The 26,964-nt window shown below is 49.7% G+C and overlaps 1 protein-coding gene across 1 annotated transcript in view; it reads left to right on the top strand.

The window, feature by feature from the left end:
* LOC119975565 overlaps positions 1-26,607 on the top strand; it is an 82,882-nt gene extending 56,275 nt beyond the window's left edge. Inside the window, exons 9-13 of the mRNA XM_038815353.1 lie at positions 5,515-5,757; positions 16,734-17,003; positions 17,140-17,415; positions 24,992-25,119; positions 25,230-26,607. Of these exons, the coding sequence (XP_038671281.1) occupies positions 5,515-5,757; positions 16,734-17,003; positions 17,140-17,415; positions 24,992-25,077 (875 nt within the window). The 3' untranslated portion in view covers positions 25,078-25,119; positions 25,230-26,607. The remainder of the gene's footprint in view (positions 1-5,514; positions 5,758-16,733; positions 17,004-17,139; positions 17,416-24,991; positions 25,120-25,229) is intronic.
* The last annotated feature ends 357 nt before the right edge of the window (positions 26,608-26,964 follow it).

Raw genomic sequence — 26,964 nt, 5'->3', positions numbered from 1 at the left:
GCAATGGTTGGGCACACTGGATATGTGGAGCTTGTTTAAGGAACAGCTATTGCATGTTCTTGATAAGTATGTACCAGTCAGGCAGGGAGGAAGGGGTCGAGCGAGGGAACCGTGGTTTACCAAAGAAGTGGAATCTCTTGTTAAGAGGAAGAAGGAGGCCTATGTGAAGATGAGGCGTGAAGTTTCAGTTGGGGCGCTTGATAGTTACAAGGAAACGAGGTAGGATCTAAAGAGAGAGCTGAGACGAGCAAGGAGGGGACATGAGAAGTCTTTGGCAGGTAGGATCAAGGAAAACCCAAAAGCTTTCTATAGGTATGTCAGGAATAAAAGAATGACTAGGGTAAGAGTAGGGCCAGTCAAGGACAGTGGTGGGAAGTTGTGTGTGGAGGCTGAGGAGATAAGTGAGATACTAAATGAATACTTTTCGTCAGTATTCACTCAAGAAAAAGATAATATTGTGGAGGAGAATGCTGAGACCCAGGCTATTAGAATAGATGGCATTGAGGTGCGTAGGGAAGAAGTGTTGGCAATTCTGGACAAGGTGAAAATAGATAAGTCCCCGGGGTCTGATGGGATTTATCCTAGGATTCTCTGGGAAGCCAGGGAAGAGATTGCTGAGCCTTTGGCTTTGATTTTTAGGTCATCATTGGCTACAGGAATAGTGCCAGAGGACTGGAGGATAGCAAATGTGGTCCCTTTGTTCAAGAAGGGGAGTAGAGATAACCCTGGTAACTATAGGCCGGTGAGCCTAACGTCTGTGGTGGGTAAAGTCTTGGAGAGGATTATAAAAGATACGATTTATAATCATCTAGATAGGAATAATATGATTAGGGATAGTCAGCATGGTTTTGTGAAGGGTAGGTCATGCCTCACAAACCTTATCGAGTTCTTTGAGAAGGTGACTGAACAGGTAGACGAGGGTAGAGCAGTTGATGTGGTGTATATGGATTTCAGTAAAGCGTTTGATAAGGTTCCCCACGGTCGGCTATTGCAGAAAATACGGAGGCTGGGGATTGAGGGTGATTTAGAGATGTGGATCAGAAATTGGCTAGTTGAAAGAAGTCAGAAGGTGGTGGTTGATGGTAAATGTTCAGAATGAAGTTCAGTTACGAGTGGCGTACCTCAAGGATCTGTTCTGGGGCCGTTGCTGTTTGTCATTTTTATAAATGACCTAGAGGAGGGCGCAGAAGGATGGGTGAGTAAATTTGCAGACGACACTAAAGTCGGTGGAGTTGTAGACAGTGCGGAAGGATGTTGCAGGTTACAGAGGGACATAGGTAAGCTGCAGAGCTGGGCTGAGAGGTGGCAAATGGAGTTTAATGTGGAGATGTGTGAGGTGATTCACTTTGGAAAGAATAACAGGAATGCGGACTATTTGGCTAATGGTAAAATTCTTGGTAGTGTGGATGAGCAGAGGGATCTCGGTGTCCATGTACATAGATCCCTGAAAGTTGCCACCCAGGTTGATAAGGTTGTGAAGAAGGCCTATGGTGTGTTGGCCTTTATTGGTAGAGGGATTGAGTTCCGGAGCCATGAGGTCATGTTGCAGTTGTACAAAACTCTGGTACGGCCGCATTTGGAGTATTGCGTACAGTTCTGGTCGCCTCATTATAGGAAGGACGTGGAAGCTTTGGAACGGGTGCAGAGGAGATTTACCAGGATGTTGCCTGGTATGGAGGGAAAATCTTATGAGGAAAGGCTGATGGACTTGAGGTTGTTTTCGTTAGAGAGAAGAAGGTTAAGAGGTGACTTAATAGAGGCATACAAAATGATCAGAGGGTTAGATAGGGTGGACAGCGAGAGCCTTCTCCCGCGGATGGAGGTGGCTAGCACGAGGGGACATAGCCTTAAATTGAGGGGTAATAGACATAGGACAGAGGTCAGAGGTGGGTTTTTTACGCAAAGAGTGGTGAGGCCGTGGAATGCCCTACCTGCAACAGTAGTGAACTCGCCAACATTGAGGGCATTTAAAAGTTTATTGGATAAGCATATGGATGATAAGGGCATAGTGTAGGTTAGATGGCCTTTAGTTTTTTTTCCATGTCGGTGCAACATCGAGGGCCGAAGGGCCTGTACTGCGCTGTATCGTTCTATGTTCTAAGTGCTCAGTTTTGTTCTGAGGCAATGACCAGCTGCTGGCTCACTGTGGAATGATGTAACCATGGGGAAGTGAGAGTGTTGGGCTGTCTCTGATCAGCTCAGCAGATTGTGATGCCTTTCCAGCCTTGGGTCTAATTTAGGCTACTTCCCCACCAGACTGCGCAGCCCACTATCACTCCTTCCCTATGTGGTTCCTCCACTCAGAGAGATTCCTGTTTGACCGGGTGAGTGAGACTCGTTAAACAACGCAACAATTCCATCCCTACCTTCCCCGTGAGAGTCAGATGCACTGGGAATGAGGGAAATCAGGGGCTCTGAACCATTCTCCTTCATACAGAAGATGCCATGCATTTTTAAAATAGCTGACTATGGGACCTTGCAGTCTGGAAACTATGGCTCGTGCGTTTCTGACATTCCTTCTGCCAATACACCCAAATCCCATTGTTCCAATGTCCAGACTCTGAGCCTAAGGTCAAAGGTTAACCTTTGAGCCTGTAGGCCAAAGTAATAAGCCAAGTGGATAATGGGCATTCTGTAGATGTGGTACATGTGGAATTCCAGAATGCATTTGATAAGATGTCGCACAGAGGGTTAATATACAAGGTAAGATCACATGGGCTGAGCGGTAATTTATTAGCTTGTTAGAAGACTGGCTAACCGACAGAAGGCAGAGAGTTGGGATAAATGTGTCTTTCTCTGGTTGGCAAGGTTTAACTAGTGGACAGGGTTTTGTCCTCAGGCCCCAACTCTTTACAATCTATATTAATAACTTGGATGTAGGGATGGAAGGCCAGATTTGCACATGATCCGGAACTAGATGGGATAGTAAGTTGCAATGAGGAAATAATGGGCTGGATTCTCCGCCCCGCCGCGCCTTATTTCTGCCTCGACCCGCCGGCGGGATTCTCCGTTATGCCAGCCGGTCAGTGGGGTTTCCCGTTGTGGGGCAGCGCCATGCCGTCAGGAAACTCCCGGCCGCTGGCAAAGCGGAGATACCCGCCGGCAGTGGATCACGCCCACGAAATTTGAAAACGGATGTAGATAATTTAGGTGAGTGGGCCAAAGTTTGACAGGTGAACTTGTCTGTGGATAAGTGTGAGGTTATCTGTTTTGGTCGGAAAAATGGGAAAGACAACTTATTATCTATTTGGAGAGAAACCAGACTGGGTCAGTGCAGAGGAATCTGGGCGTCCTTGTGCATGAATAGTAGAAAACGAGCACGCAGATACAACAGGTAATAAGAAAGGCAAATAGAATCTTGGCCTTCATAGCTAAAGGAATAGAGCATAAATGTGGGGAAGTGTTGCTGAATCTGTACAAGGCATTGGTGAGGTACACCCGGAGGGCTGTAGCTGCAATAGAGGTAGTTTAGAGGAGCTGGTTTGATGGCCGGTTTAGCTCAGTGAGTTAGATAGCTGGTTTATGATGCAGAGCCAGGTCAACAGTGCAGGTTCAATTCCCGTACTGGCTGAGGTTATTCATCGAAGCCCACCTTGTCAACCTTGCCCCTTGCCTGAGATGTGGTGATCCTCAGGTTGAATCACCACCAGTCAGCTCTCCCCCTCAAAGGGGAAAACAGTCTATGGTCACCTGGGGCTATGGTGACTTTATCTTTCCTGCTTTAGAGGCGGTTCACTAGATTGATTCCAGAGATTAGAGGATTTGTCTTATGAATATTGAGCAGTTTAGGCCTATACTCTCTTGGGTTTAGTAGAATGATAAGAGACGTAACTGAGGTTTATAAGATAATAAACGGTATTGACAAAGTAGTAGAGCCGATGTTTCCTCTTGTGGGGCAATGTAGAATGAGAGGATAAAAGGTAGAATTAAAACAGAGATGAGGAGAAATTACTTCTTTCAAAGGGTCATGAATCTTTGGAATTCACTGCCTCTGAGTCCAGTGGATGCCGGGTCATTGAGTAAATTTAAGGAAGAGATAGACATATTTTTGATCAGTAATGGGCTGAAGGGTGATGGAGAATGGGCAGAAAGTGTTGAGGCCAAGAGGAGATCAACCATGATCATATTGAATGGCGGAGTGGGCTCAAGGGGCTGAATTGCCTAATTCTGCTCCCAGTTCAAAGGCCTTCAATTCTGGCCCATCAAGGTGCACGCAACACCCGCCGCTCGGAAATATATTTGGCCCAAGGCCCAGTCCTCAGCCTTTTTCAGAACCTGAGCACAGCCTCAAATGTGCACACTGGAGGAAGGTGTCCAGACGGACTCCTGCCTGCCCTTCTATTTAGCTATTTGAATTCAGACATTACTGTTGCCAGCTCGCCCCCACCCATCCCTGCACAGCCCGTGCAGTTCCACCTGCAGGCCTCTTGCTCGGGTTTGTCACCTGCGAAAGCCGTCGGCAGCAGTCTGGGATGGTTGCCGTGCCCACAGTTCCACTCTCAGGGGCCTCAGAGTCCATCCTCCCCTGCGCGTGCGCAGCTCAGCTGGCCCCAGTCGGGGTTTGGTGAGACCACAGCTGGAGCAGACTTCAGGCCTGAGCTTCCCCCCCACCCCCCGCCCCCCCACAACGCCCCACCACCCCCCGCGCCGTGTTTTCCATTGGCAGCTGGCGGTGGTGTCATCCAGTTCCGTCGAAATCCGCAGCGTTTTTCATGGCTTGCCCATTCCAACATCGGGGAGCACCCCGCCCGGGAGGGGAAGGGATGTCGCCACCGGCCGGACCAGGAAATCCGGCCGGCGTAAATGGTTGGAAAATCCCGCCCCTGCAATCTTTTACCTCTATCTGAAAAAGGTTTACTGGAGTTGCAGGCATTATGTTCTTGATTAGATTAACAAGGGGGTAAAAGGTTATCGGGGTGAAAGGCTATCGTGGGGGGTAGACAGGAATGAGGGGTTGAGGTCACAATTAGACCAGCCATGATCTTATTGAATGATGGAGCAGGCTCCTGCTCCTAATTCCTTTATTCATATGTTTGAATTATACAAGATTCTGAAGGGATTGACAGGATAGACACTGAGAGATTCTTTCCCCTGGCTGGGAAATCTAGAACACGGGATGTGTATCTCTGAATAAGGGGATGATCATTTAGGACTGAGATGAGGAGAAATGTCTCCACTCAAGATGTTAGAAATCTTTGTAATTCTACTCTAGGATGGTGTGGACGCTCCATAGTTCAATACATTTAAGACAAAGAGAGATTCAGGGAATCAAGGGATGTGGGGGAGGGGCGACAGTAGGCGGGAAAGTGGAGATGAGTCCGAGGATCAGCCATGATCATATTGAGTGGCAGAGTAGGTTTGACAGGCCATCTGGTCTAGCTCTCCTCCTATTTCTCAAGCATTTATTACCTGTCTCTTTCTCCCGGGGGTGGGGGTTGATCAAAGAAGGTTCCTATGCCCGGGAGGTTGGGGCCTATCCCTCATTCACGATCCTTCTCTGCTTATTTCCCTCAGGCCCCCACACTTTGCAGCACCTCTTCATCCACAGAATAACTGGCGTGCCGAGATTCTCCATGGCGGGAATGCTGGATGACCTTCAGACGCAGTACTACGACAGCTCCTTGGGGAAGACTGAGCCACGGCAGCAGTGGATGGCCGACAGCTTTGCGGATGACTACTGGAGCAAGCAGACCAAGTTTGCAGAGACTCTTCACCTCTTTCTCTCCAGCAACCTTGATCCATTCCTCACGTTGTTCAGTACGTTTCGTTCAACCTCCGCTTCCATTCTCCGGAAATAAAATGGAGCTAGATTGGCACTGTTTGCGTCAAGGATTTCTCTCTGGGTATCTTTGATGCTTGCGAGAGACAGTGAGGGTGGGATCTTTGACTCTCTGGTTACAGAATTTAATGGGAAAAAAGAAAAAAAAACACAACCTGCATTTAACTTGCACATTTAAGGTAGTAGACAGCACGGTGGAACAGGAGTTAGCATCGTTGCCTGAGAGCAGCAGGCACCCAGGTTCAATTTCAACCTTGGGTGACTGTCCGTGATGTTTGCACTTTATCCCTGTGTCAGTGTGGGTTTCCTCCGGGTGCTCCGCTTTCCTCCCACAGTCCAAAGATGTGCAGGTTAGGTGGATTGGCCAGGCTAAATTGCCCCTGTCCAAGGTCAGGTGGGGATAGGTGGTGAGTGGGCAGAAGGGCGTGAATGGTGCAGAAGGCTGGGGGACCGAGATAGAGTGGTGTTTTTGAAAGGCTGAATGGCTTCCTTCTGCACTGCAGAGATTCTATGAATGTCCCATGGTGTCTCTGAGGAGAGTCGACAAACAAGATTTGACACTGACCCGCACTAACCCACATAAGGAGGTATGAGGCCAGAGATCCTACATTGGGACAAAGGAAGTGTCTTAAAGGAGGAAAGTGGGGTAGAGAGGTTCAGAAGGCCAAGGGACCGAGGCAACTAAAGGCTGGGTCACCAATGGGAGAGCAATTTAAAAAGTCTGGGACACCCATTAGGCCATACATCTCTGAGGATGTTTTTCTGGAGATTACAGAGATAGGGGAGCGGACAAGGCCTTGGAGAAATATCATAAACAGGTTGCAAATTTCAAAATCAAGACGCTGAAGGACCGGGAGTTGATGTAGGTCAGGGGTGACAGGGAGTTGGACTTGCTGTGGGTTAAGATAGGGGCATCGGGCTGGATTTGAATGACCTCAGGCTGGATTCTCCGCACCCCGACGCCGAAATCGCGTCCGGCGCCGGAGCAGAGAATCCATTTCCAGCCATGGAATTAGGACTGGTGCCAGTTCTTTGATTCTCCGGCCCCCGAAAAGCATCGTACTCGGGACGTACGCCTGCCGTGTATCACCCACCTGCGGCCATTGGCAAAGGCCCCCTACACTATTCTCTGCCCTCTCTGGGACCGAAATCCCAACGGTGTGCATCTAATATGGTCCCAGCCGTTCGGGAAACTCGCAAGGCGGCTGCGGACTCTGCCCACGGCCACCATGGTCAGGGGTGGGCCGATTGGAGGGGAAGGGGGTCTCATACCAGGGTATTTTTTAGCGGGCGGTTCAGGTCAGGCGCGCGGCTGATCGGGGGAACTATTTACGGGGTCCAGCTCCGCGGTCTGAGACCGCCATGGAGCACGGTGAGGCCACTGGAGGCCGCCGGCGTGCGCATGCGCGGCCTCTGACCCGGAAGTGCGGGGGCCTATACCTGCAGCTGGAGACGGTCCCACCCTGCGAGCTGTGAATAGGTGGCCTTTTGACGCTAGTTTTTCTGGCACGAAAGGCCACAGTTTTCACGACGGTGTGGAGACATAGTCCCTGAAATGGAGAATCAAGCCCCTCAACTTTGTGGGTGGTAGGATGTAGGAGAGCATTGAAATGGTCAGGATTGGAGGTCACAAGAATGCAGTGTTTGTGGCAGATGAGCTGAGATGGGCGTGGGGCGAAGGCGGCTGATGTTACAGATGTGTAAGTTAGGTTCAGGGGTCACTGGTATAGGCTGGGGAATGGGCTTGGGTGGAGTGTTCTCTCAGACGATCAGTGCAGACCTGATGGGCTGAATGGCCATATTCTGCACTGCAGGGATTCTATGATTCAGAGATGTTGCCGACTTGCTGACAACGGGGACATCTAGTTGGAAGCTCATCGCAAGGTCTGATAAAACAGCAGGGCTGCAAATGGTCTGGTTTAGATTCAGACTATCAGGAAGAGTGACGGTGTCAGTAGGGAACGGAGTTTCGCGTGAGGGCTGCAATCAATGTCCACACAATATTCTCTTTCCGCACACGGGGGGGGGGGTGCAAAAGACAGACTCTTGTCTGTTTCCATTGTGCATCATTCCCAGAACACGTCGTGGGTCTGTGGCCGGAGGCTATGGTTTGAGGAGGCTCCACTCCACATCAAGCGTGGCTAACCAGGAGTATCTCCCGCTCTTACCACCAGCCATTGGCGTGTCGGAAGGATTTGGTAGGTTGACATGCGATCTGTTTAGCCGCATTATGAACACGCCTTCCTTGGCCATCAAGTCCTGGGAGTGGGAATCAAATCCGGAGCTGCTGGCTCAGAGGTAGGGACGGTATCCACTGCACCGCAAGACATCCATCTGCTGCCTTCCCAATATTTAACTGGAGGCACTTTTGGTTCACCCAATGCTGGATTCCGGATGAGTGTTCTGGTAATATCGCAACAATGGAGGAGTTGAGAGAGGTGGCGATGAGGCTGCGTTGGATGCCTTCAGTACTCATATAAAAAAATGAAAGCTGTTGTCACCATGGGGAAGCATGTAGATGCCAAACAGGAAGAGGAACATCAGAGGTAACAGTGCGAGGGGCAGGCAGAGATACCATTGATGATGATTCTGTGGGGCTGTAAGGTGGACAGATCGTGGTTCTTGATGGCACCCTATAGATTGACTGGGGGTGAGGAGGAATGGGGTGATGATGGGAGACAGTATAGTCAGGGGAACAGATACTCGTGTAGTTGGGAGTGGCAGCACGGTGGCACAGTGGTTAGCACTGCTGCCTCATAGGTAAGTCCAAGGATCGGACAGATTGTAAGAACCAACAAAGAATGACCTAAAAGATAATAAAGAGACAATAAAACAGAGCATAAGAGAGAGCTAGCCAGTAATATAAAAACAGATAGTAAACATTTCTCCAAGTATTTGAATAGGAAAAGCACAACTAAACCAGTTATTGGAATGCTGGGAGGTGAGTCTGGGGAAATGATATTGGAAAGCAAAGAAATGGCAGGGGCGTCAAACAAGAATTTTGTGTCGGTCTTCACGGTAGACGGCTTAGAAGAGTTCCCAAAGATTCTTGAAAAGCAGGAAATGATAGTGAGGGACTAACTTAGTACAATCTCTGTCACCTTGGAAAGGGTACTAGAAAAATGATTAGGCCTCAGGGCTGACAAGTCCCCTGGAGCAGATGGTCTGCGTTCTAAGGCCTTAAACGATATGGGCTGAGATTCTGCAAAAACGCGGCTAAGCATTGACGCCGGCCTAAACACCGGTGTGTTTCATGCCAGCATCAACGGGCCTCTTGGCCCAGCGATTCTGTAGCCCACAGGGGGCCAGCATGGTGCCGGAGTGCTCCACGCAGCCCCAGCACCAATACGCGGCGCTGCACTGCTGGGTGCGGTTCAGCATATGCGCATGGCAACCGCTTCCGTGTCATGCCCGCGCAACATGGCGGAACCACCCAGCGGGCTGATGCAGAGGAAACTAGGCCCCACCCCCCTCCAGATCACACGCCGTGCCGATCGGTGGCCCCCGATCTCGGGCCTGGCCATCGTGAAGCCCCCGCCCCCCCCCTCAGAGTCTGATAGCCCCACCCCCCTACCAGGACGGCCACTGTGGCTGCAAGTCGGAGCTCCTGCCAGGTGGACTCATGTTGGATCTTGGCCGGTCGACCGCAGAGAATCGCCGTGGGGGTCTGTTTCAATGGCCCCCGCCCGGCACCCCGTCGACTACTTGCACGCGGCTGGCGGCGATTCTCTGGTTGCCGGAGAATCACGTCCCAGCTTTGGACTCAATTGTGGATCTGAGGCCCCATTCTTCGTCCCCGCGCCGGGCGCGATTTTGGCACGGAGTCTAGGAGAATCCCGGCCATGGTGACACAAATAGCAGACGTATTTGGTTATAATCTTCCAAGATTCCAGATTCTGGAACGGTTCCGGTGGATTGAAAAATAACAAACTTAACGCCTTAATTCAAGAAAGTGGGAGAGAGAGAAAGCAAGGATATGTAGGCCAATTAGCTGAACATCTGTCATTGGGAATCTGCTGGAATCCAGTATTGGGGAGGTTATAGAAGGATATAGAGAGTAGGAATATATGGGTAGTTTTCAGATTGGTAAACTAACTAGTGGGTGTCCACAGGAACCCAAACTGTGCCCTCAATTACCTAACAATCTATGATGTGGAGATGCCGGTGTTGGACTGGGGTGAGCACAGTAAGAAGTCTTACAACACCAGGTTAAAGTCCAACAGGTTTGTTTCAAACACGAGTTTTCGGAGCGCAGCTCCTTCCTCAGGTGAAACATTCACCCGAGGAAGGAGCTGTGCTCCGATAGCTAGTGATTTGTAACAAACCTGTCGGACTTTAACCTGGTGTTGTAAGACTTCTTACTGCAACAATCTATATCAATGACTTGGATGGAGCAAATGTATCCTAAGTAAATTTGTCTATGATACCAAGATAGCCCCCTTTTTTATTTCAATTTGAGTGACAAGGTGGCACAGTGGTTAGCACTGCTGTCTCAGGCTGCCAGGGATCCGGGTTCGATTCCAATCTTGGGTGACTGTCTGTGTGGAGTTTGCACTTTCTCCACGTGACTGCATTGGTTTCCTCCGGATTCTTCCCACAGTCCAAAGATGTGCAGGTCTCCCCGTGTCTGCGTGGATCTCACTCCCATAACCCAAAGATGTGCAGGTTAGGTGGATTGGCCACGCTAAATTGGCCCTTAATGTCCAAAGATGTGCAGGTTAGTTGGGGCTTTGAGGTCACGGCGATCGGGCAGGGGAGTGGGCCTAGTCAGTTGCTCTTTCTGTTGGTCAGTGCAGACTCAATGGGCTGAATGGCCTCCTTCTGCACTGTTAAAAAGTAGGTAGGAACATCAGCTATCAAGAGGAGGTAGAGAATCTGTCAAGGCATACGGGACAGGTTAAGTGAGTGGGCAAAAATAAGGCAGATGGAGGATAATGCGGGATAATGTGATCTTGTTCACTTTAGAAGGATATATAGAGAAGCAGCATATAATTTCAATTGGAAAGATTGCAGAACTCTGAAGGGTCTGAGTGAGCTGATACATGAATCACAAAGCTGTTTCCAGGCACGGCTAGCAATGATATAATTTTATTTTAAATAAGGAAACTAAAATTCGGCACAGTACTCCGGATATGGTCTCACCTCAGCCTGCGTCCAGCTGCATTGAAACTTCCCTAATTTTACAGTCCATTCCTCTTACAATCTGTAATAATCCACGGGAGGCAGGAGTTCCGTCACCACACCAATATTTATTTACAATAGCAATATTACAGGAGCAGCTACAAACAGTGCTGCTCGCAGTCCAGTCAACTTAAGACTGCTCACAAAGTCTACACAGGTGATTATATGGGCCCCCTCAATGAGCTATCATTGAGGGAACTCATACTCCAATTGGCCAACCAATAAAGCTAATTGGAGTTCATTACACCCCTACCCCCCAAGGTCCGAGGAATTCCTGCCAGCTGGGATTCCTCTGAGCTTCTTCCTGCTCCTCATGTCTGGGTCTGTCACCTCTGTGTCGTCCGCCGGGTCGTTCTCCGAAGTGGGCGGGGTGTACCTTATAGGTGCCCGTCTTTTCCTTGACGACCCCCTTGGAAGTTGTTCTTCCTCCTCCTCGGGGAGAGGTGTCGCGGCGGCCTCGTCGAGTGTGTCCATCTCCGACTCTGACGACTGGATGACGAGGTCTGGAGAAATTGCTCGGGGCTGGGGTGTGGGTATCCTTTCCGTCTGGGCTATCCCAGCTTGAGGTGGTCCTGCTTCGCCTGCCTCCAGGTGTGGTTCCGCTGCCCTTATTTGGTCTAGGTGTTTCTTCAGCACCTTACCTCCTATTGAAACCTCATAGGATATGGGCCCTGTTTGGGACTCTACCATGCCTTTGGCCCACGTTGGTCCATTCCCATAATTCTTGACCCAAACCGGTGCCCCCACCTGGAAATGCCTCTGCTGCCGACTATTATCATGCCCCCTGCGTTGGGCCTCCTGTTGTTTCTCCACTTTCCCCGTTAAATTTGGGAAAAGGAGACTCAGCCTCGTTCGCAGCCGCCTTCTCATTAAGAGTTCAGCTGGCGGTATGCCCGTTGTAGAATGCGGTGTGGTCCTGTAATCAAACAGCCAGCGGGAGAGCTTTATGTCCATTGACGCTGCCGGCTGCTCCTTGAGTCCTGCTTTAAGTGTCTGGACCGCTCTCTCTGCCAGGCCGTTGGTCGCTGGATGGTAGAGGGCCGTTTTGATGTGACGGACTCCGTTTTCCTTCCGGAATTTTCCAAATTCCCCACTTGTGAATGCCGTTCCGTTATCCGACACCAATACCTCCGGAAGTCCATGTGTTGCAAACGCCTCGTTTTTAATTGTCGATGCTGTGCTTGCCGTGTTTACCCGGTGGACGTCCAACCATTTGGAGTGGGCGTCCACTATCACCAAAAACATTGAGCCCATGAAAGGGCCGGCGTGGTCAATATGCAGGCGGGTCCATTCCCACGGGCGCAATATGCCTGGCCATTCCCACGGGTGCAATGGCGCCGCTGGTGGCACTCTTTGCCCCTGTTGGCACTCCTGGCACCGACGTACCAAGGCTGCTATGTCGGTGTCCAAACCTGGCCACCAAACGTAGCTTCGAGCTAGCATCTTCATTTTAGACACCCCTGGGTGTCCGTGATGTAACTCGATTAAGATTGCCTGAGCTGGGACGATTACCCGGGCTCCCCATAATAGGATATCGTCTTCTACGGTTATTTGGTCCCTTCTGCTCCAGTATGGGTGCATCTGGCGCTCCACTGGTCTTTCCAGTTCCCCTGTTAGCAATAAATGCTTCATCTTGGCTAAAACTGGGTCTTTTTGCGTCCACAACCGAATATGTTGTGCGTCTACTGGTAGGGTGTCCAAAAAATTTAGAGTCATTACTGTCTCCTCTACTTTTGGTATTTGCGGCGGAGTGTCCGGGAGGGGAAGTCTGCTCAAAGCATCTGCATTTGCTACTCTCGTTCCCGGTCTGTGCTCCAGAATGTATCTATATGCCGCCAGTAGCAACGCCCAGCGTTGGATTCTAGCTGATGCAATCGGGGGTATTGACTTGTCTTCTTTTAATAACCCTAATAACGGTTTATGGTCCGTCGCTATGGTGAATTTCCGCCCGTACAGATACTGGTGAAATTTTTTTACTGCGAATATCACCGCCAGTCCTTCCTTCTCGATTTGGGCGTACTTCTTCTCAGCCATCACCAAGGTCCTCGAAGCATAGGCTATTGGCCGTTCTTCCCCATGCCTTCCCCTATGGGCTAAGATGGCTCCTACCCTATAGGGGGATGCATCACAAGTGACCACCAACTCCTTCCTTGGGTCATAATGCTCTAGGACATTTTCGGATGACAGCTGTTCCTTAATGTCCCTAAATGCTCGGTTTTGGCGGCAGGACCATTTCCATTCTTGCCCCTTTTTTAGCAGCTGGTGGAGGGGTTCTAGGATGGACGCCCTATTTTCAATAAATTTTCCATAATAGGTTACCAATCCTAGAAACGATCGTAACTCCTGGTACGTGATGGGAGCTGGGGCTTCTTTTATTGCCCTCACTCGGTCTTCCAATCGGTGTAAGCCTGACTTGTCTACTTTATATCCCAGGTACATCACTTGTGGGGCCAGAAAAACACATTTTTCCCTTTTTAGCCGTACGCCTGCCTTTGCGAAATGCCTGAGCACTTCCTCCAGGTTCCTTAAGTGTTCCCTGTTCGTCCTACCCGTTATTAAGACATCATCCAAATAAATCGCCACCTGCGGTAGTCCATGCAGAATATTTTCCATCGTACGCTGGAATATAGCGCAGGCTGATGACACTCCGAAAGGTAGCCTAGTGTAACGAAAAAGGCCCTTCAGGGTGTTGATCGTAGCGAACTTCTGGAAGCCCTTGTCCAGTTTTAACTGCAGGTAGGCGTGGCTCATGTTTAGTTTCGTGAACAAAAGCCCACCTGCCAATTTTGCATATAGGTCGTCTATTTTTGGGATTGGGTATTTGTCCAGCAGTGCGTATTTGTTTACTGTCTGTTTGAAATCTCCACCGAGACGTATCGAGCCGTCTAGCTTCAAAATTGGTACCACTGGCGCTGCCCATTCCGAGAACTGTACAGGTCTGATAATGCGCCGTAACCTTTCTATTTCGTCATCTACTTTCTTTCTTAATGCAAAAGGTACTGGCCTGGCCTTACAACATTTCGGAAGGGCTTCTGGCTCCATGTGCAAAGTTGCTTTGGCGCCTAGGATTTCCCCCAAACCTTCCTGGAAGACCTCCGGGTATTTTTGGAGTACTCCACTCAACTGCCCGCTTCCACTCTGGAAAACTTCCATCCAATCTAATTTTAGGTCTTTCAGCCAGTTCCGTCCAATTAAGCTCGGTCCGGAGCCCTCTACTATCGTCAACGGTAATCTGAGCAATTGTTTCTCATATTCCACAGGTACATGAGTCGTGCCTAGAACTTCCAGGGGTTCCCCCGTGTAGGTTTTAAGTTTCGTCAATGTTTTTGTTAGGGTTAGTGGCTGGAGTCCATCTTTGATTTTTCTAAATGCTGCCACTCCCATTACTGATACGGCCGCACCCGTGTCTAATTCCATTATTGTCGGCCGCCCGTTCACCCGTGGGGTAATCCTAATGGGTTTTGCTTTCTTCGTTGCAATATTATATAATTGTTCCCCTTCGGAGGAGGATAGGGCGTCTAGGTTGTGTACTTGCCTGCGTCCCCACCTGCTATTCCTCTTTTGCCACCTCCTTCTAGGGTTTCTGTCGTTGTTACCGCACTCTGCCTGTTGCCAGAAACGGTCCTTCTCTGTTGGGGGAGCCTCAGCCGGTACTTCCCTCTGTCTCCAGTTAGTCCTGGCAGACTTGGGGGCAGTTCTGGGGTTTTCCTTTTTCCCTCTATTCATCAGGTTTTTCCTGAGAGCGGCTATCTGGTAGCAGGACCCGTTGTGGTAGTCCCACTCACAGGTATCTACCTCCATTGGCGTGCCCTGTAGTTCCTGCGCCCCACTTGCCGCCTTTTCTAGGGACAGTGCGAGCTGTAACGCCTGCCTGCAGTCTAGCTCTGTTTCCGCCAACAGGTGTTTCTGTATTGTGAGGTCGTTTATACCACACACTAACCGGTCCCGAAGCATTTCATTTAGCGTCGGGCCGAACTCACATTTTTCCGCCAGCATTCTCAGGCGGGTCAAGAAATTCGTGACTGACTCCCTGTCTTCCCGCTTCGCTGTGTAGAATCTGTACCTACGCAAAATGAGGGGTGGTTTTGGGTCGTAGTGCTCTTTCACCAATTCCGTTACTTCTTGGAAAGTTTTCGTGTCCGGAGGGTCCGCACGCCGACAGCAGGATAAGCCGTCTCCTTTCGTCCGTCAGTATATCATTTGCCCGGAAGAAGTAACACATTCTCTCCACATTCTGGGACCAGTCCTCAATAGCCGGGTCGAATGCCTCTAACCTTCCAAAAAATGGCATTTTTAAAATGGCAAGGCTTACCCTCCGAGTGCGGCAGCTGGTCTCCGCAAAATTCTTAGTTTACCTCGTCACCACTGTAATAATCCACGGGAGGCAGGAGTTCCGTCACCACACCAATATTTATTTACAATAACGATATTACAGGAGCAGCAACAAACAGTGCTGCTAGCAGTCCAGTCAACGTAAGACTGGCTCACAAAGCCTACACAGATGATTATATGGGCCCCCTCAATGAGCTATCATTGAGGGAGCTCATATTCCAATTGGCCAACCAATAAAGCCAGTTGGAGTTCATTACACAATCAATGCCAACATTTGATTTGTCTCCTAATGACTTGAAAATTAATGAAATGAAAATCGCTTATTGTCACAAGTAGGCTTCAAAAAAGCAACTGGGGGCTTTTCACAGTAACTTCATTGCAGTATTAATGTAAGCCTACTTGTGACAATAATACAGATTATTATTATAACCATATCAGCCATGATCATATGAAATGGAAGATCAGACTCCGAGAGCAGAATGGCCGACTCCTGCCCCTCTGTTCCTATTGAAGTGTGGAAAGATGGAAATGATTTTGGCGAGGGTCACACTTTCAAAGAAAAGGGAGTTGCAGATGAGACATGGGACGGGATTCTCCGAGCACGCGCCGGGTCGTAGAATTGCCGTTCCCGCCCAAAATCCACGATAGGCCGCTCCGACAGCAGGAAGTGATTCTCTGGTCACCACCAATCGCGCCCGCGTGGTCGGCGCACTGCCAGTCGGGGGTCACTGAAAGAGGCCCCGCAGTGATTCTCCGCAGTCGACCGGCCAAATTCCAGCCGAGTTCCGACGAGTCTCGCTGGCATGGTTCCAACCTGGTACCACCCGGCGAGAGCTCGGACCTGCAGCCGCAGTAGCCATCCTGTTTGGGGGGGGGTATGCGGGGGAATCTGACTCCGGGGGAGGCTCCACGGCGACCAGGCCCGCGATCGGGGGCTACCGATGGGCGGGCGCCCGCGATCTGGAGAGGGCTTACCTCCTTCAGTGCGGGCCCGCTGTAGGGCTCTGCCACATTGCTCGGCGCCGGCGTGGAGACGGCTGCCGCGTGCATGCGCAGACCCGCGCTGGCAGTGCAGGGCCGCCTTTCAATGCTGGAGCAGCGCGCAGCGCTCCGGCACCGTGCTGGCCTCCTGAGGGATGCTGAATCACTGGGCCAGTAGGCCCGTCAACTTCGCCGTGCACCACTCCGGTGTTTATGCTGGCATCAACACATCTCCGAAATCCCGGCCATGGTGTGCAAGAATAGTGGCTTCGATAGTTGGTTTGTGGAGGGTCAGGGTGATGACGGCAGATTGAGGAACAGAACCGCTCTCAACCTAGAGAAATGATTTAAAATGTCAGGTGGGACTGTTTTGGGCAGAGTGCGCGTATGCTTTACCCAACAGGGAGATGCATTAAGAATTCAGCTAGTAATGCCTGGTTGACCGATTCATTTTTTGCAGATGTCAAGTACATCCAGGGGCTCTGGAGCTGCACTCTACAAAATAACATGAGCACCATCGACTTGGTAAAGATCTACAGTGTCTATGGAGAGATTCATTGTCAAATGGCCACACTGCATTGCAGCGCGACAGGAGCATTGAACTTGATAAAAGACAAATTTCAAAATATACTCGACACCCATATCGATTTGTTCCGGGCACTAAACAACAGCTGTATTCAAAATATGCAGAGAACTCTTCGAGCTGGTAAAGCAGCTCTGGAAAGAAAAGGCAAGTGGAATATTACAGTTAGATTCATAATGTGATCTGGATTCCGAGTGCGACCCGGATCAGGATTCTGAATGTAATCTGTGGGGTGAATTAAGTTCCTTGATATAGTACCTCTAATATTTTTGTTCTTCCTCAGTTGCCCCTGAAGTGCTGGTTTTCAAAAACATCTCCAGTGACGAGGTGCCCATGACTCTCCTGTGCCTCGTCACTCCCTTCTACCCCCGTGCCATCAATGCCACGTGGCTGCAGAATGGAGAGCCCGTGCCGGACGACCTTACGGTGACAGTGGTGCCAAACCATGATGACACGTACAGAATGGAGATTCTCGTGAAACTCGAGGACAATGACCCATGGAGCTATACATGTCAGGTTCATCACAGTAGCCTGTCCAAGACACTGAGTGTGGAGGCAGGTAAGTTACCAGAGAATGATAGAGCACAGAGGGTGGCCATTTGGGACTACATACCTGTGCCAGCTATTTGGTATTTGGGGGGGCGGGTGGGGGGGGGGGGAGACAGCCACCGGTTAGCGGAGGTGATGGTGTTAGTGGGAGGGATAGAGTTTGGTTAAACAAAAGAGAGTGTGAGGAGAGGTCACACTATAAGCGTTGGCCAACTGAACTTCACCTATAAGCATGCCAAGCGTGGTGGGGTTGGGGGTAAAACACTTACCCGCCAGTCTGGGTCTCGCTCAGTTTTAAAGACACTCAATCAGAGCCACCACAGATCTGACAGGCAAATCCTTTCAAACTAACTTGACTGAATTCACAGAAACGGTGAAATAGAGGAAGGAAATGAAAAAAATGAAAATGAAAATCGCTTATTGTCACGAGTAGGCTTCAATGAAGTTACTGTGAAAAGCCCCTAGTCGCCACATTCCGGCGCCTGTCCGGGGAGGCTGGTACGGGAATCGAACCGTGCAGGCTGCTGGCCTGCTTGGTCTGCTTTAAAAGCCAGCGATTTAGCTCAGTGAGCTAAACCAGCCATTCGGCCCTCCGACCTGCTCCGCCATTCAATATGATCATGACTCATCATCCATCTCAATAGCCTAATCCGGCCTCCCCCTCCCCATACCGTTTGATCCCATTCGCCCCAAGTGCTATATCTAACTGCTTCTGTTGAAAACAAACAGTTTTGGCCTCAACTACTTACTGCGGTAACAAACTCCACAGACTCACCACTGAGTCTGGGTGAAGAAATTTCTCCTCATCTCTGTCCTAAATGGTCCGATCTCATCCTCAGATTGTGACCCCTAGTTTTGAGCACCCGACCTTCGGAGATACCCTTCCTGCAAATGGGCTCATTGATCTTTTCAATTGTCACATCACCAAACTAGGCCCAGGAGGAGGAAGCAGCATTATCCACTATGCAGACTTGGCAAAGTAGTCGATGGTGATGGGAGCAGTTATAGGGTTCAGAGTCACATGGACAGGATGGTGAAAAGGACAAAAGCACAGCAAATGGAGTTTAACGTGGAGAAGTGTGAAGTGATGCACTTTTGGAAGATTAATATGGGAAAAGAGTACGATGAACAACCACCATTTTGAAAAGTGAGAACTTGGGGTGTGATATTCCACCCCCCCCCATGGCGTGTTTATCAAAGCCAGACGCAGCTCGCGATTGGCCACTGACGGGATCGCCGGTGTCTCCGCCATTTTGCGTGGCTCAGCCCATGTGAGATGGGGGTGGGACTGCTTTTGGTGGGACTGGAAGACGCTGTCGGCGGAAAGCGCTGTAAAATCCCACCCTTTGGCAACCATATCGTCGAATCCTGAGAAAGGTGGCACAACATGTCCCTCAGTACTCACCCTCTGACAGTGCAGCACTCCCTCAGTACTGACCCTCTGACAGTGCAGTACTCCCTCAGTACTGACCCTCTGACAGTGCAGCACTCCCTCAGTACTGACCCTCTGACAGTGTAGTGCTCCCTCAGTACTGACCCTCTAACAGTGTAGTGCTCCCTCAGTACTGACCCTCTGACAGTGCAGCACTCCCTCAGTACTGACCCTCTGACAGTGCAGCACTCCCTCAGTACAGACCCTCTGACAGTGCAGCACTCCCTCAGTACTCACCCTCTGACAGTGTAGTGCTCCCTCAGTACTGACCCTCTAACAGTGTAGTGCTCCCTCAGTACTGACCCTCTGACAGTGCAGCACTCCCTCAGAACTGACCCTCTGACAGTGCAGCACTCCCTCAGTACTCACCCTCTGACAGTGCAGTGCTCACTCAGTACTCACCCTCTGACAGTGCAGCACTCCCTCAGTACTGACCCTCTGACAGTGCAGCACCCTCAGTACTGACCCTCTAACAGTGCAGTGCACCCTCAGTACTGACCCTCTGACAGTGCAGCACTCCCTCAGTACTGATCCTCTGACAGTGCAGCACTCCCTCAGTACTGACCCTGTGACAGTGCAGCACTCCCTCAGTACTGACCCTCTGACAGTGCAGCAATCCCTCAGTACTGACCCTCTGACAGTGCAGCACTCCCTCAGTACTGACCCTCTGACAGTGCAGCAATCCCTCAGTACTGACCCTCTAACAGTGCAGTGCACCCTCAGTACTGACCCTCTGACAGTGCAGCAATCCCTCAGTACTGACCCTCTGACAGTGCAGCACTCCCTCAGTACTGACCATCTAACAGTGCAGTGCACCCTCAGTACTGATCCTCTGACAGTGCTGTGCTCACTCAGTACTGACCCTCTGAGTGCGGCATGTGACGTAGTGGTTAGCACTGGGACAACGGCGCTGAGGACCCGGGTTCGAATCCAGCCCTGGGTCACTGTACGTGTGGCGTTTGCACATTCTCCCCATATTTGCGTGGGTTTCGCCCCCTAAACCCAAAGATGTGCAGGGTTACCCCTTCATAGAAAAAAAATCAATTGGGCACTCTAAAATTTTTTTTAAAGGATTGAAATGAGAAATGTCTTCACTCAAAAGGTGATGGCGTATCTTTGCATTTCTCTACCACAAATGGTGATAGGTGCCCCATCATTGACTACATTCAGGGTTGATATTGAGAGATTTTTTGATCTCTCCGGGAATAAAGGGATAGGGATAATGGGGAGAAGAGGGGGAATATGGAGTTGAAGGCCACATGTACAGCCCTGATTGTATAGACTGGTCGATCGGGCTCAATTAGCCTTGTGGTCCATTCCTACTCTTATTTGTTGCACTCTTATTAAAGCAGATGGGTTACTTTAGTTTATAAATAGAGGCATAGAGTATAAACTCTAGGCATTGTCGAGCGGGCTTTATAGACCAATGGTTCAGCTTCAGGTGCCACACTTTAGGAAAGGTGGACAAAAATACACAACCATGGAATCCCTACAGTCCAGAAGGAGGCCATTCAGCCCATCGAATGCACACTGACCCTCTGCAAGAGCACCCTCCCTGGATCCAATCCCCTGCCCATGTCCTGTAATCCCACCTAATGTTTGGACACTAAGGGACAGTTTATCATGGCCAATCCACCAAACCTGCACATCTTTGGCCTGTGGGAGGAAACCGGAGCACCCGGAGGAAACCTATGCAGACACGGGGAGAGCGTGCAAACTCCACACAGTCACCCAAGGCCAGAATCCTGGTGGGGTCCTGTGCCAAAACTTTGACGGTAACTTGCAAAATTAAATTAAAACTTTGTTACCCGGGGCTAAAGCTGCACTCCAGCCCCCATGGTGCCCACAGTCACTGAATGAGCCTTTTTATATGGGCCGGAAGACAATCAATACCCATCTTCTGCTTCCATTAACCTACAATTGATATTAACAAACTCTGACATATGAAATAGGAGCAAAAATAGGTCATTCAGCCCCTCAAACCTTCTCCGCCAGTCAATAAGATCCTGTTTATGTTTGGAGTTCCACATTCCCATCTGCACCCAATAACCTTTCATTCCCTTGCCTAATGAGAATCTATCGACCTCCACCTTAATATTCAGTGGAGATGCCGGCGTTGGACTGGGGTGAGCACAGTAAGAAGTCTTACAACACCAGGTTAAAGTCCAACAGATTTGTTTCAAACACGAGCTTTCGGAGCAATGCTCCTTCCTCATGTCAATTCACCTGAGGAAGGAGCTACGCTCCGAAAGCTCGTGTTTGAAACAAACCTGTTGGACTTTAATATTCAGTGACTCTGTCTCCAACGCCTTCTGATGCAGAGAGCTCCAAAGTCGCACAACACGCTCAGAGAAAAAAAATCTCCTCATCTCTTCCCTAAAAGGGGAACCCCAAATTTTCATATAGTGCCCCTTAGTTCTGGACTCACCCACAAGAGGAAACATCCTTTCCACTTCCACCTTGCTGAGACCGTGCAGGATCTTATTTACTTCAATCAAGTTGCCCCTCACTCTTCTAAACTCTTGTGGAAGCAATCTCGGTCTGTCCAACCTTTCCTCATAAGGCAACCCACTCATTCCAGGTATCAATCTAGTAAACATCCTCTGCACCCCCCCCCCAACGCATTTACATTCTTCCTTAAATAAGGAGACCAACACTGCACACAGTATTCGGGAACTGGTTTCACCAACGCCCTGTATAACTGAAGCGTAACAGCCTTATGTTACGTTCGATTGTTTTCAATCACCATGTTCAATTCCTCTCGTAATAAAGGACAGCATTTCATTCGCCTTCTAAATTATTTTCTATACCCACATACTAACCTTTTATCACTTATGCAGTAGAACTGTAGTGTTACAGGAGCGCCATTTTCAGAACCCCAAAATGTATCATGGAGTTTAATGGATTGTTGCGTTTGAAGCACACGGCTTGTCCCCTAGGTGTGGTAGTACAATTATGGACACGTGGGTTTTTAAACACAAAACAATGTTTATTCCAAGAATTCAACTTAACCTTCTTTTTTTTTTTAAATTTAGATTACCCAATTATTTTTTCCAATTAAGGGGCAATTTAGCGTGGCCAATCCACCTACTCTGCATATTTTTGGGTTGTGGCGGCGAAACCCACGCAGACACGGGGAGAATATGCAAACTCCACACTGACAGTGACCCAGAGCCGGGATCGAACCTGGGACCTCAGTGCCGTGAGGCGGTTGTGCTAACCACTAGGCCACCGTGCTGCCCTCAACTTAACCTTCTTAAATAAACATTGGATCCCTTAACATCCCTTACTTAAAATAATACAACACTAAATAATTCCTCAAAATGTTCCTTCAAACCTCCAAAAGACTTAACACCTTTAAACAGAAACACATCAGGTTAAAGACATTATTATTATGAGCTTAAATCCCCCCAAATGATTCAGAGATATTCTTTCCTGGCAGAGATCACAGCAGATCCAGCTCACTGCAAACACAGACACACCCAAGCTCTTTTCTCAAAACTGGCTTTCACCTTTCAAAACAGCTCACAGTAAACCAGCCAGGCACTTTTCAGCTGCTTTCTCAAACTGAAACCAAAAAGCAGAAAAGGCAGAAGTGATCTCAGCACAGCTCCCCCCCTCTGACATCACTTCAGGAATATGGGCTGCTCCATTTCTTAAAGGTACATTGGTTAACCATCCATTTCTTAAAGGTACTCTCACATGACAGTAGATCCCTCTACACATTGGAATTCTGCAGTCGTTCACCAGTTAAATAATACTCTGCTTTTTGATTCTTCTTCCCAAAGTGAACAACTTCACACTCTGCCAGATTTGTACTCCATCTGTCTGCCTACTGACTCAACCTATCTATACCCATCTGCAAACTTCATGGGTGGGAGTTCCTGTCCCGCCAGGTGTGGCGCCCCCCCCCCCCACCCCGCTGGCAGTGGGATCCTCCGTCCTGGCAACCAGCCAATAGTGTTTCCCATTGTGGCCGCCCCCACGTCATCGGGAAATCGCCGGGCGTGAGTGCGTTGCCGATGAAACGGAGGATCCCGCCAATGGAGCATCGCTCTGCATTTGTCTTCTTTACAAAAAACTTCCTCACCCATCTTTGTGCCATCTGCAAATTTAGCTTGCATGCCTTCGATCCCCTCATCTAAGTCATTGATGTAAATTGCAAAAGGTTGAGGACCCAACAGTCAGACTCCATGGGCGGGATTCTCCAACGCCCCCGCCGGGTTGGAGAATCGCCGGGGGGGCGGCACGAATGCTGCCCTACCGCACCGACGCCGGGATTTTGGTGGGGGCGGGAATAGCGGCGCGCCCTCAGCGACCACTGGCAGCGGACCCCCCAGCGATTCTCCGGCCTGCAATGGGCCGAGCGGCTGCCCGTATTCGGCCAGTCCCACCGGCGTAAATCAAACCAGGTCTGTACCAGCAGGACCTGGCTCCATGGGCGGCCTGCAGAGTCCTTGTGGGGGCGCTGGGGGATCTGGCCCCCGCAGGTGCCCCCACGGTGGCCTGGCCCACGATCGGGGCCCACCGATCCGCGGGCGGGCCTGTGCCGTGGAGGCACTCTTTCCCTCCCCGCCGGCTGCTGTCAACCTCCGTCATGGCCAACGTGGAGAAGAACCCCCCTGTGCATGCGCTGGGATGACGCCAGCACACGCGGAGGCCCTTCAGCACCAGTTGGCGCTGCGCCAACCCTACCGGTGCCGGCCTAGCCCCTGAAGGTGCGAAAGATTCCGCAACTTCCAATTGGCCCGACGCTGGAGTGGTTCACGCCACTTCTCGGCGCAGGTACAGCCCACCCTGCCGGGTAGGGGTGAATTCCGCCCAAGGTGTCACATCCTGCCAATCAGAAATGGAACACACTCCTGCTGCTCATCATGCCCGACACTTCCAATCAAGCTTATTGTGAGTGGCTGATCTCTTCCTCCAGCTCACAGGAAATGATAATTCTCCCCGAGCCATCGTAGTATACAGCAAGAACACTATGGTGGTGAGGGGGGATAGTGTTCCCACATTACATTTCTATTCTGGTGTTTGTTGAAACCTCAGAGACCAAGCAAGGATACAACATCTTTGTGCTCCCGCGTATGACTGACCTTCTGGTTTGCTCCACCCCCTCTACCCGGGAGCCCGCTTCGCTCAGTTGGCGAGACAGCTGGTTCGTGATGCAGAGCAAGGCCAGGTTCAATTCCTGTCCCGGCTGAGATTATTCATGAAGGCCCCTCCTATACATTGCCCCTCGCCTGAAGTGTGGTGATTCTCAGGTTGAATCACCACCGGTCAGCTCTCCCCCTCAAAGGGGAAAGCAGCCTATGGTCACCTGGGACTATGACGACTTTACCTTTAACTACCCCCTCTTTTACATTATAAAATCCACCATGATTCTCCCTCTATTTAATTCTGATGAAGAGTCATACGGACTCAGAACGTTAGCTCTGCTTTTCTCTCTACAGATGCTGCCAAACATGCTGAGTTTTTCCAGTGTTTTCTGTTTTTGTTTCAGCAGTAAGTTGCTCTTTTTACAAAAGGATATAACCATTCTGAACCCCTGATGCCTTCCATTAATGGCTGTCGGTCACAGCCATGGCAAAGCCCCTTCTCTTACAGTCTGGCCCACCCCACTTCCTCCCCACCTGTGATAGTTGGTTTGGTTAAAAATTCTACCCGCAATGCCTTGTGCAGTGGACATACGGAGGGTGTGGTGTTGGGTAAAGTCCACGCAGTCATGACTGAAAATTCAACAGGCCGTGTCCTACACGCAGCCCGTGCAATTACCTTGCTTCAAGCTGAATCCTGGTGCAAATTCAAGATGGGCCATTCTCTAGCTCTCTGGGGAAACGTATCGACATTGGGCAGTCTCTCAGGAACCAGGAAGCGAGTCGGGAGCTCAAAGTCAATGGAGGAGAAAGGTGTCAAGGGGGAACCCAATGGCTGAATCTCAGGGCCCGTTGATGAGGGAACTAAAAGCCAAACGGTTTCCATGTTGTGGATTGCTGTTTGGTGGGTGGGGAGGGGTACATGACGTGAGCTGGGGGAGATGGGGTTGCCTCCATTATCAGTGCCGTTAGCGCGCCTGGTGAAGTGGGGGTTTCGGACCTTCAGCTCCTTGTATTTCACTGTCGCCGCTTCTGAACGTGCTGTTGTGTATTTTACACAGGAGTCAGAGGGCTGAGGGCGATTGTTCGTTCGGGCCCAACACTGGGCCTCCTGGCTGTACTGGCAGTAATGGGAGGAGTGCCCTAGAGACCCAGGGCAGCAGGGAGAGAGGAAAAGATAGAAGCACAGGTGAGTAATGGGAATTCCACACTCACACACTGCTCATCCCCAAAAAACAGATGACAAGTTAATAAGTGTCAACGTTCCAGCTCTAACCTCCTCCTGTTTCTCCCCTCCAGGTGAACATTAATTCTCAAATCCGAGAAATCCGAGCCACCCAGCTCTGAATCCCGGGATGGACACTCTCTCTCTCTCTCTCTGTTATACTAATGAGTGACTGAGCTTCATCGCTGTTGCTTCTGACCTGACGATTGGCTGGAGGTGGACCTTTTGCCAATTTGCATTGCATCATTTACTTAATAAACTTTTTTGGAAAAATGTTATGTCAGCGTGCGTACTGGACCTGGATTCAGTGCACTGCCCCATAGCCTTTGAATCTTCATCATCCAAATCCTTCCCACTCAGTGTACAGAAACACCCTTTGAACCCTGACTGACCTATTAGCACCTTGACCTTCGAACCCAAACTTGACGAGGAATGCAGGACAGCCTCTCATCGAGTTAAGTTTAGAGTCTCTCCCCCGTGCCCTTTATACATTGTACTTAAACATGATTGGTTAGCCCTTGGATACTGGGACAAGCATTCACCCAATCGGGTGAGGCAGATTGCACCAATCAGAGCAAAGCTGGAATGAATCGCTGCTGAGGGATATGCAAACTGTTATCTGCTTGGTAGCATTGCTGAAAATAGGTAGATGCTGTCGAAGCTTTTCACTTTACATACATCAGGTCAGGTTCGCAAGGATAGCAAATGTCAAAGCAAAGTACAAACTCTTTCATTTTCTTTATATTCACTCATGGGGTGTGGGAGTAGCAATAAAGGTCAGCATTTATAGCCCATCCCTAATTGCCCTTGATCTGTGTTGCCTTGCTCAGAGGGCATTTAAGAGTCGACCATATTGCTGCGGGTCTGGAGTCACATATCAGGATGTCAGTGAACCAGATGGGTTTCTACAACCGCCGATGATGATTTCATGGACACCATTACCGAGACGAGCTTTCAAATCCTGAATTTTATTAACTGATTTGAATTCCACCAGCTGCCGCTGTGTGAATTTGAATTTGCATTCCCCAGAGCTTTAGCCTTGGGTCCCTGGATTACTATCCCAGTGCCATTACCGCTACACCACCGTCTCCCCATCATAGTCTACTGTTAACAAGCTTGGACCAATAGTGTAATCAATGCAGGAGCAATGTACTGTGGATGCTGGAACTCTGGAATAAAAACAGAAATTTCCATCATCACTCAGCAAAGAATATTTGTCTCAGGTCAGTTCACCAGAACATAAATCACCTCAGTGGAATTTGCAGACTCTCGCAATTCCTGCATTATTTTTCCCTTCACTGGAGGATTCTTTGTTTTGAAATGTTTGGTTTGAAGGCTTCTCCCTTCCCCTCTTCCTCTGTACTAGACCTGTGTTTTGAGTTCAGGTCACCATTTTGCTGAGTTTGTTAAATAAAGCCAGAGTGAAGATTCCACATGGGTTAGACAGCTGGATATGTGTGTGTGTGTGTTTCTGTTATTACGATCCCACGCCAGATTCCAACAGTGGCTAGGATACTGGAACAAAACCCAATTTTTGAGTTTATTTTGCAAGACTGTGTGGAAAGAATGATTCGCTCCACGAGTGACTGCACGAAGGAAGAGGCATTCGGTATTTGTAAAACAAAACTTTATAATGAACACAATACTGAACCCTTTAACAACACACCCAAAAATAGCTTACTATTACCCCTTAAACTAATACAGTTCATACTGTACTGTAATCCCTTAATTACTATCTCTATTTCTAATTAAACTACAGGAGATGAAAAAAACCATACAGCTCTCAATGCATCCTAATAGCACAGTAAT

The sequence above is a fragment of the Scyliorhinus canicula genome, chromosome 13 (assembly GCF_902713615.1).
Source record: "Scyliorhinus canicula chromosome 13, sScyCan1.1, whole genome shotgun sequence".
NCBI classification, from domain to species: domain Eukaryota; kingdom Metazoa; phylum Chordata; class Chondrichthyes; order Carcharhiniformes; family Scyliorhinidae; genus Scyliorhinus; species Scyliorhinus canicula.
The sequence above is the reverse complement of the archived record's forward strand: the minus strand, read 5'-3'. Positions and strand labels throughout refer to the sequence as shown.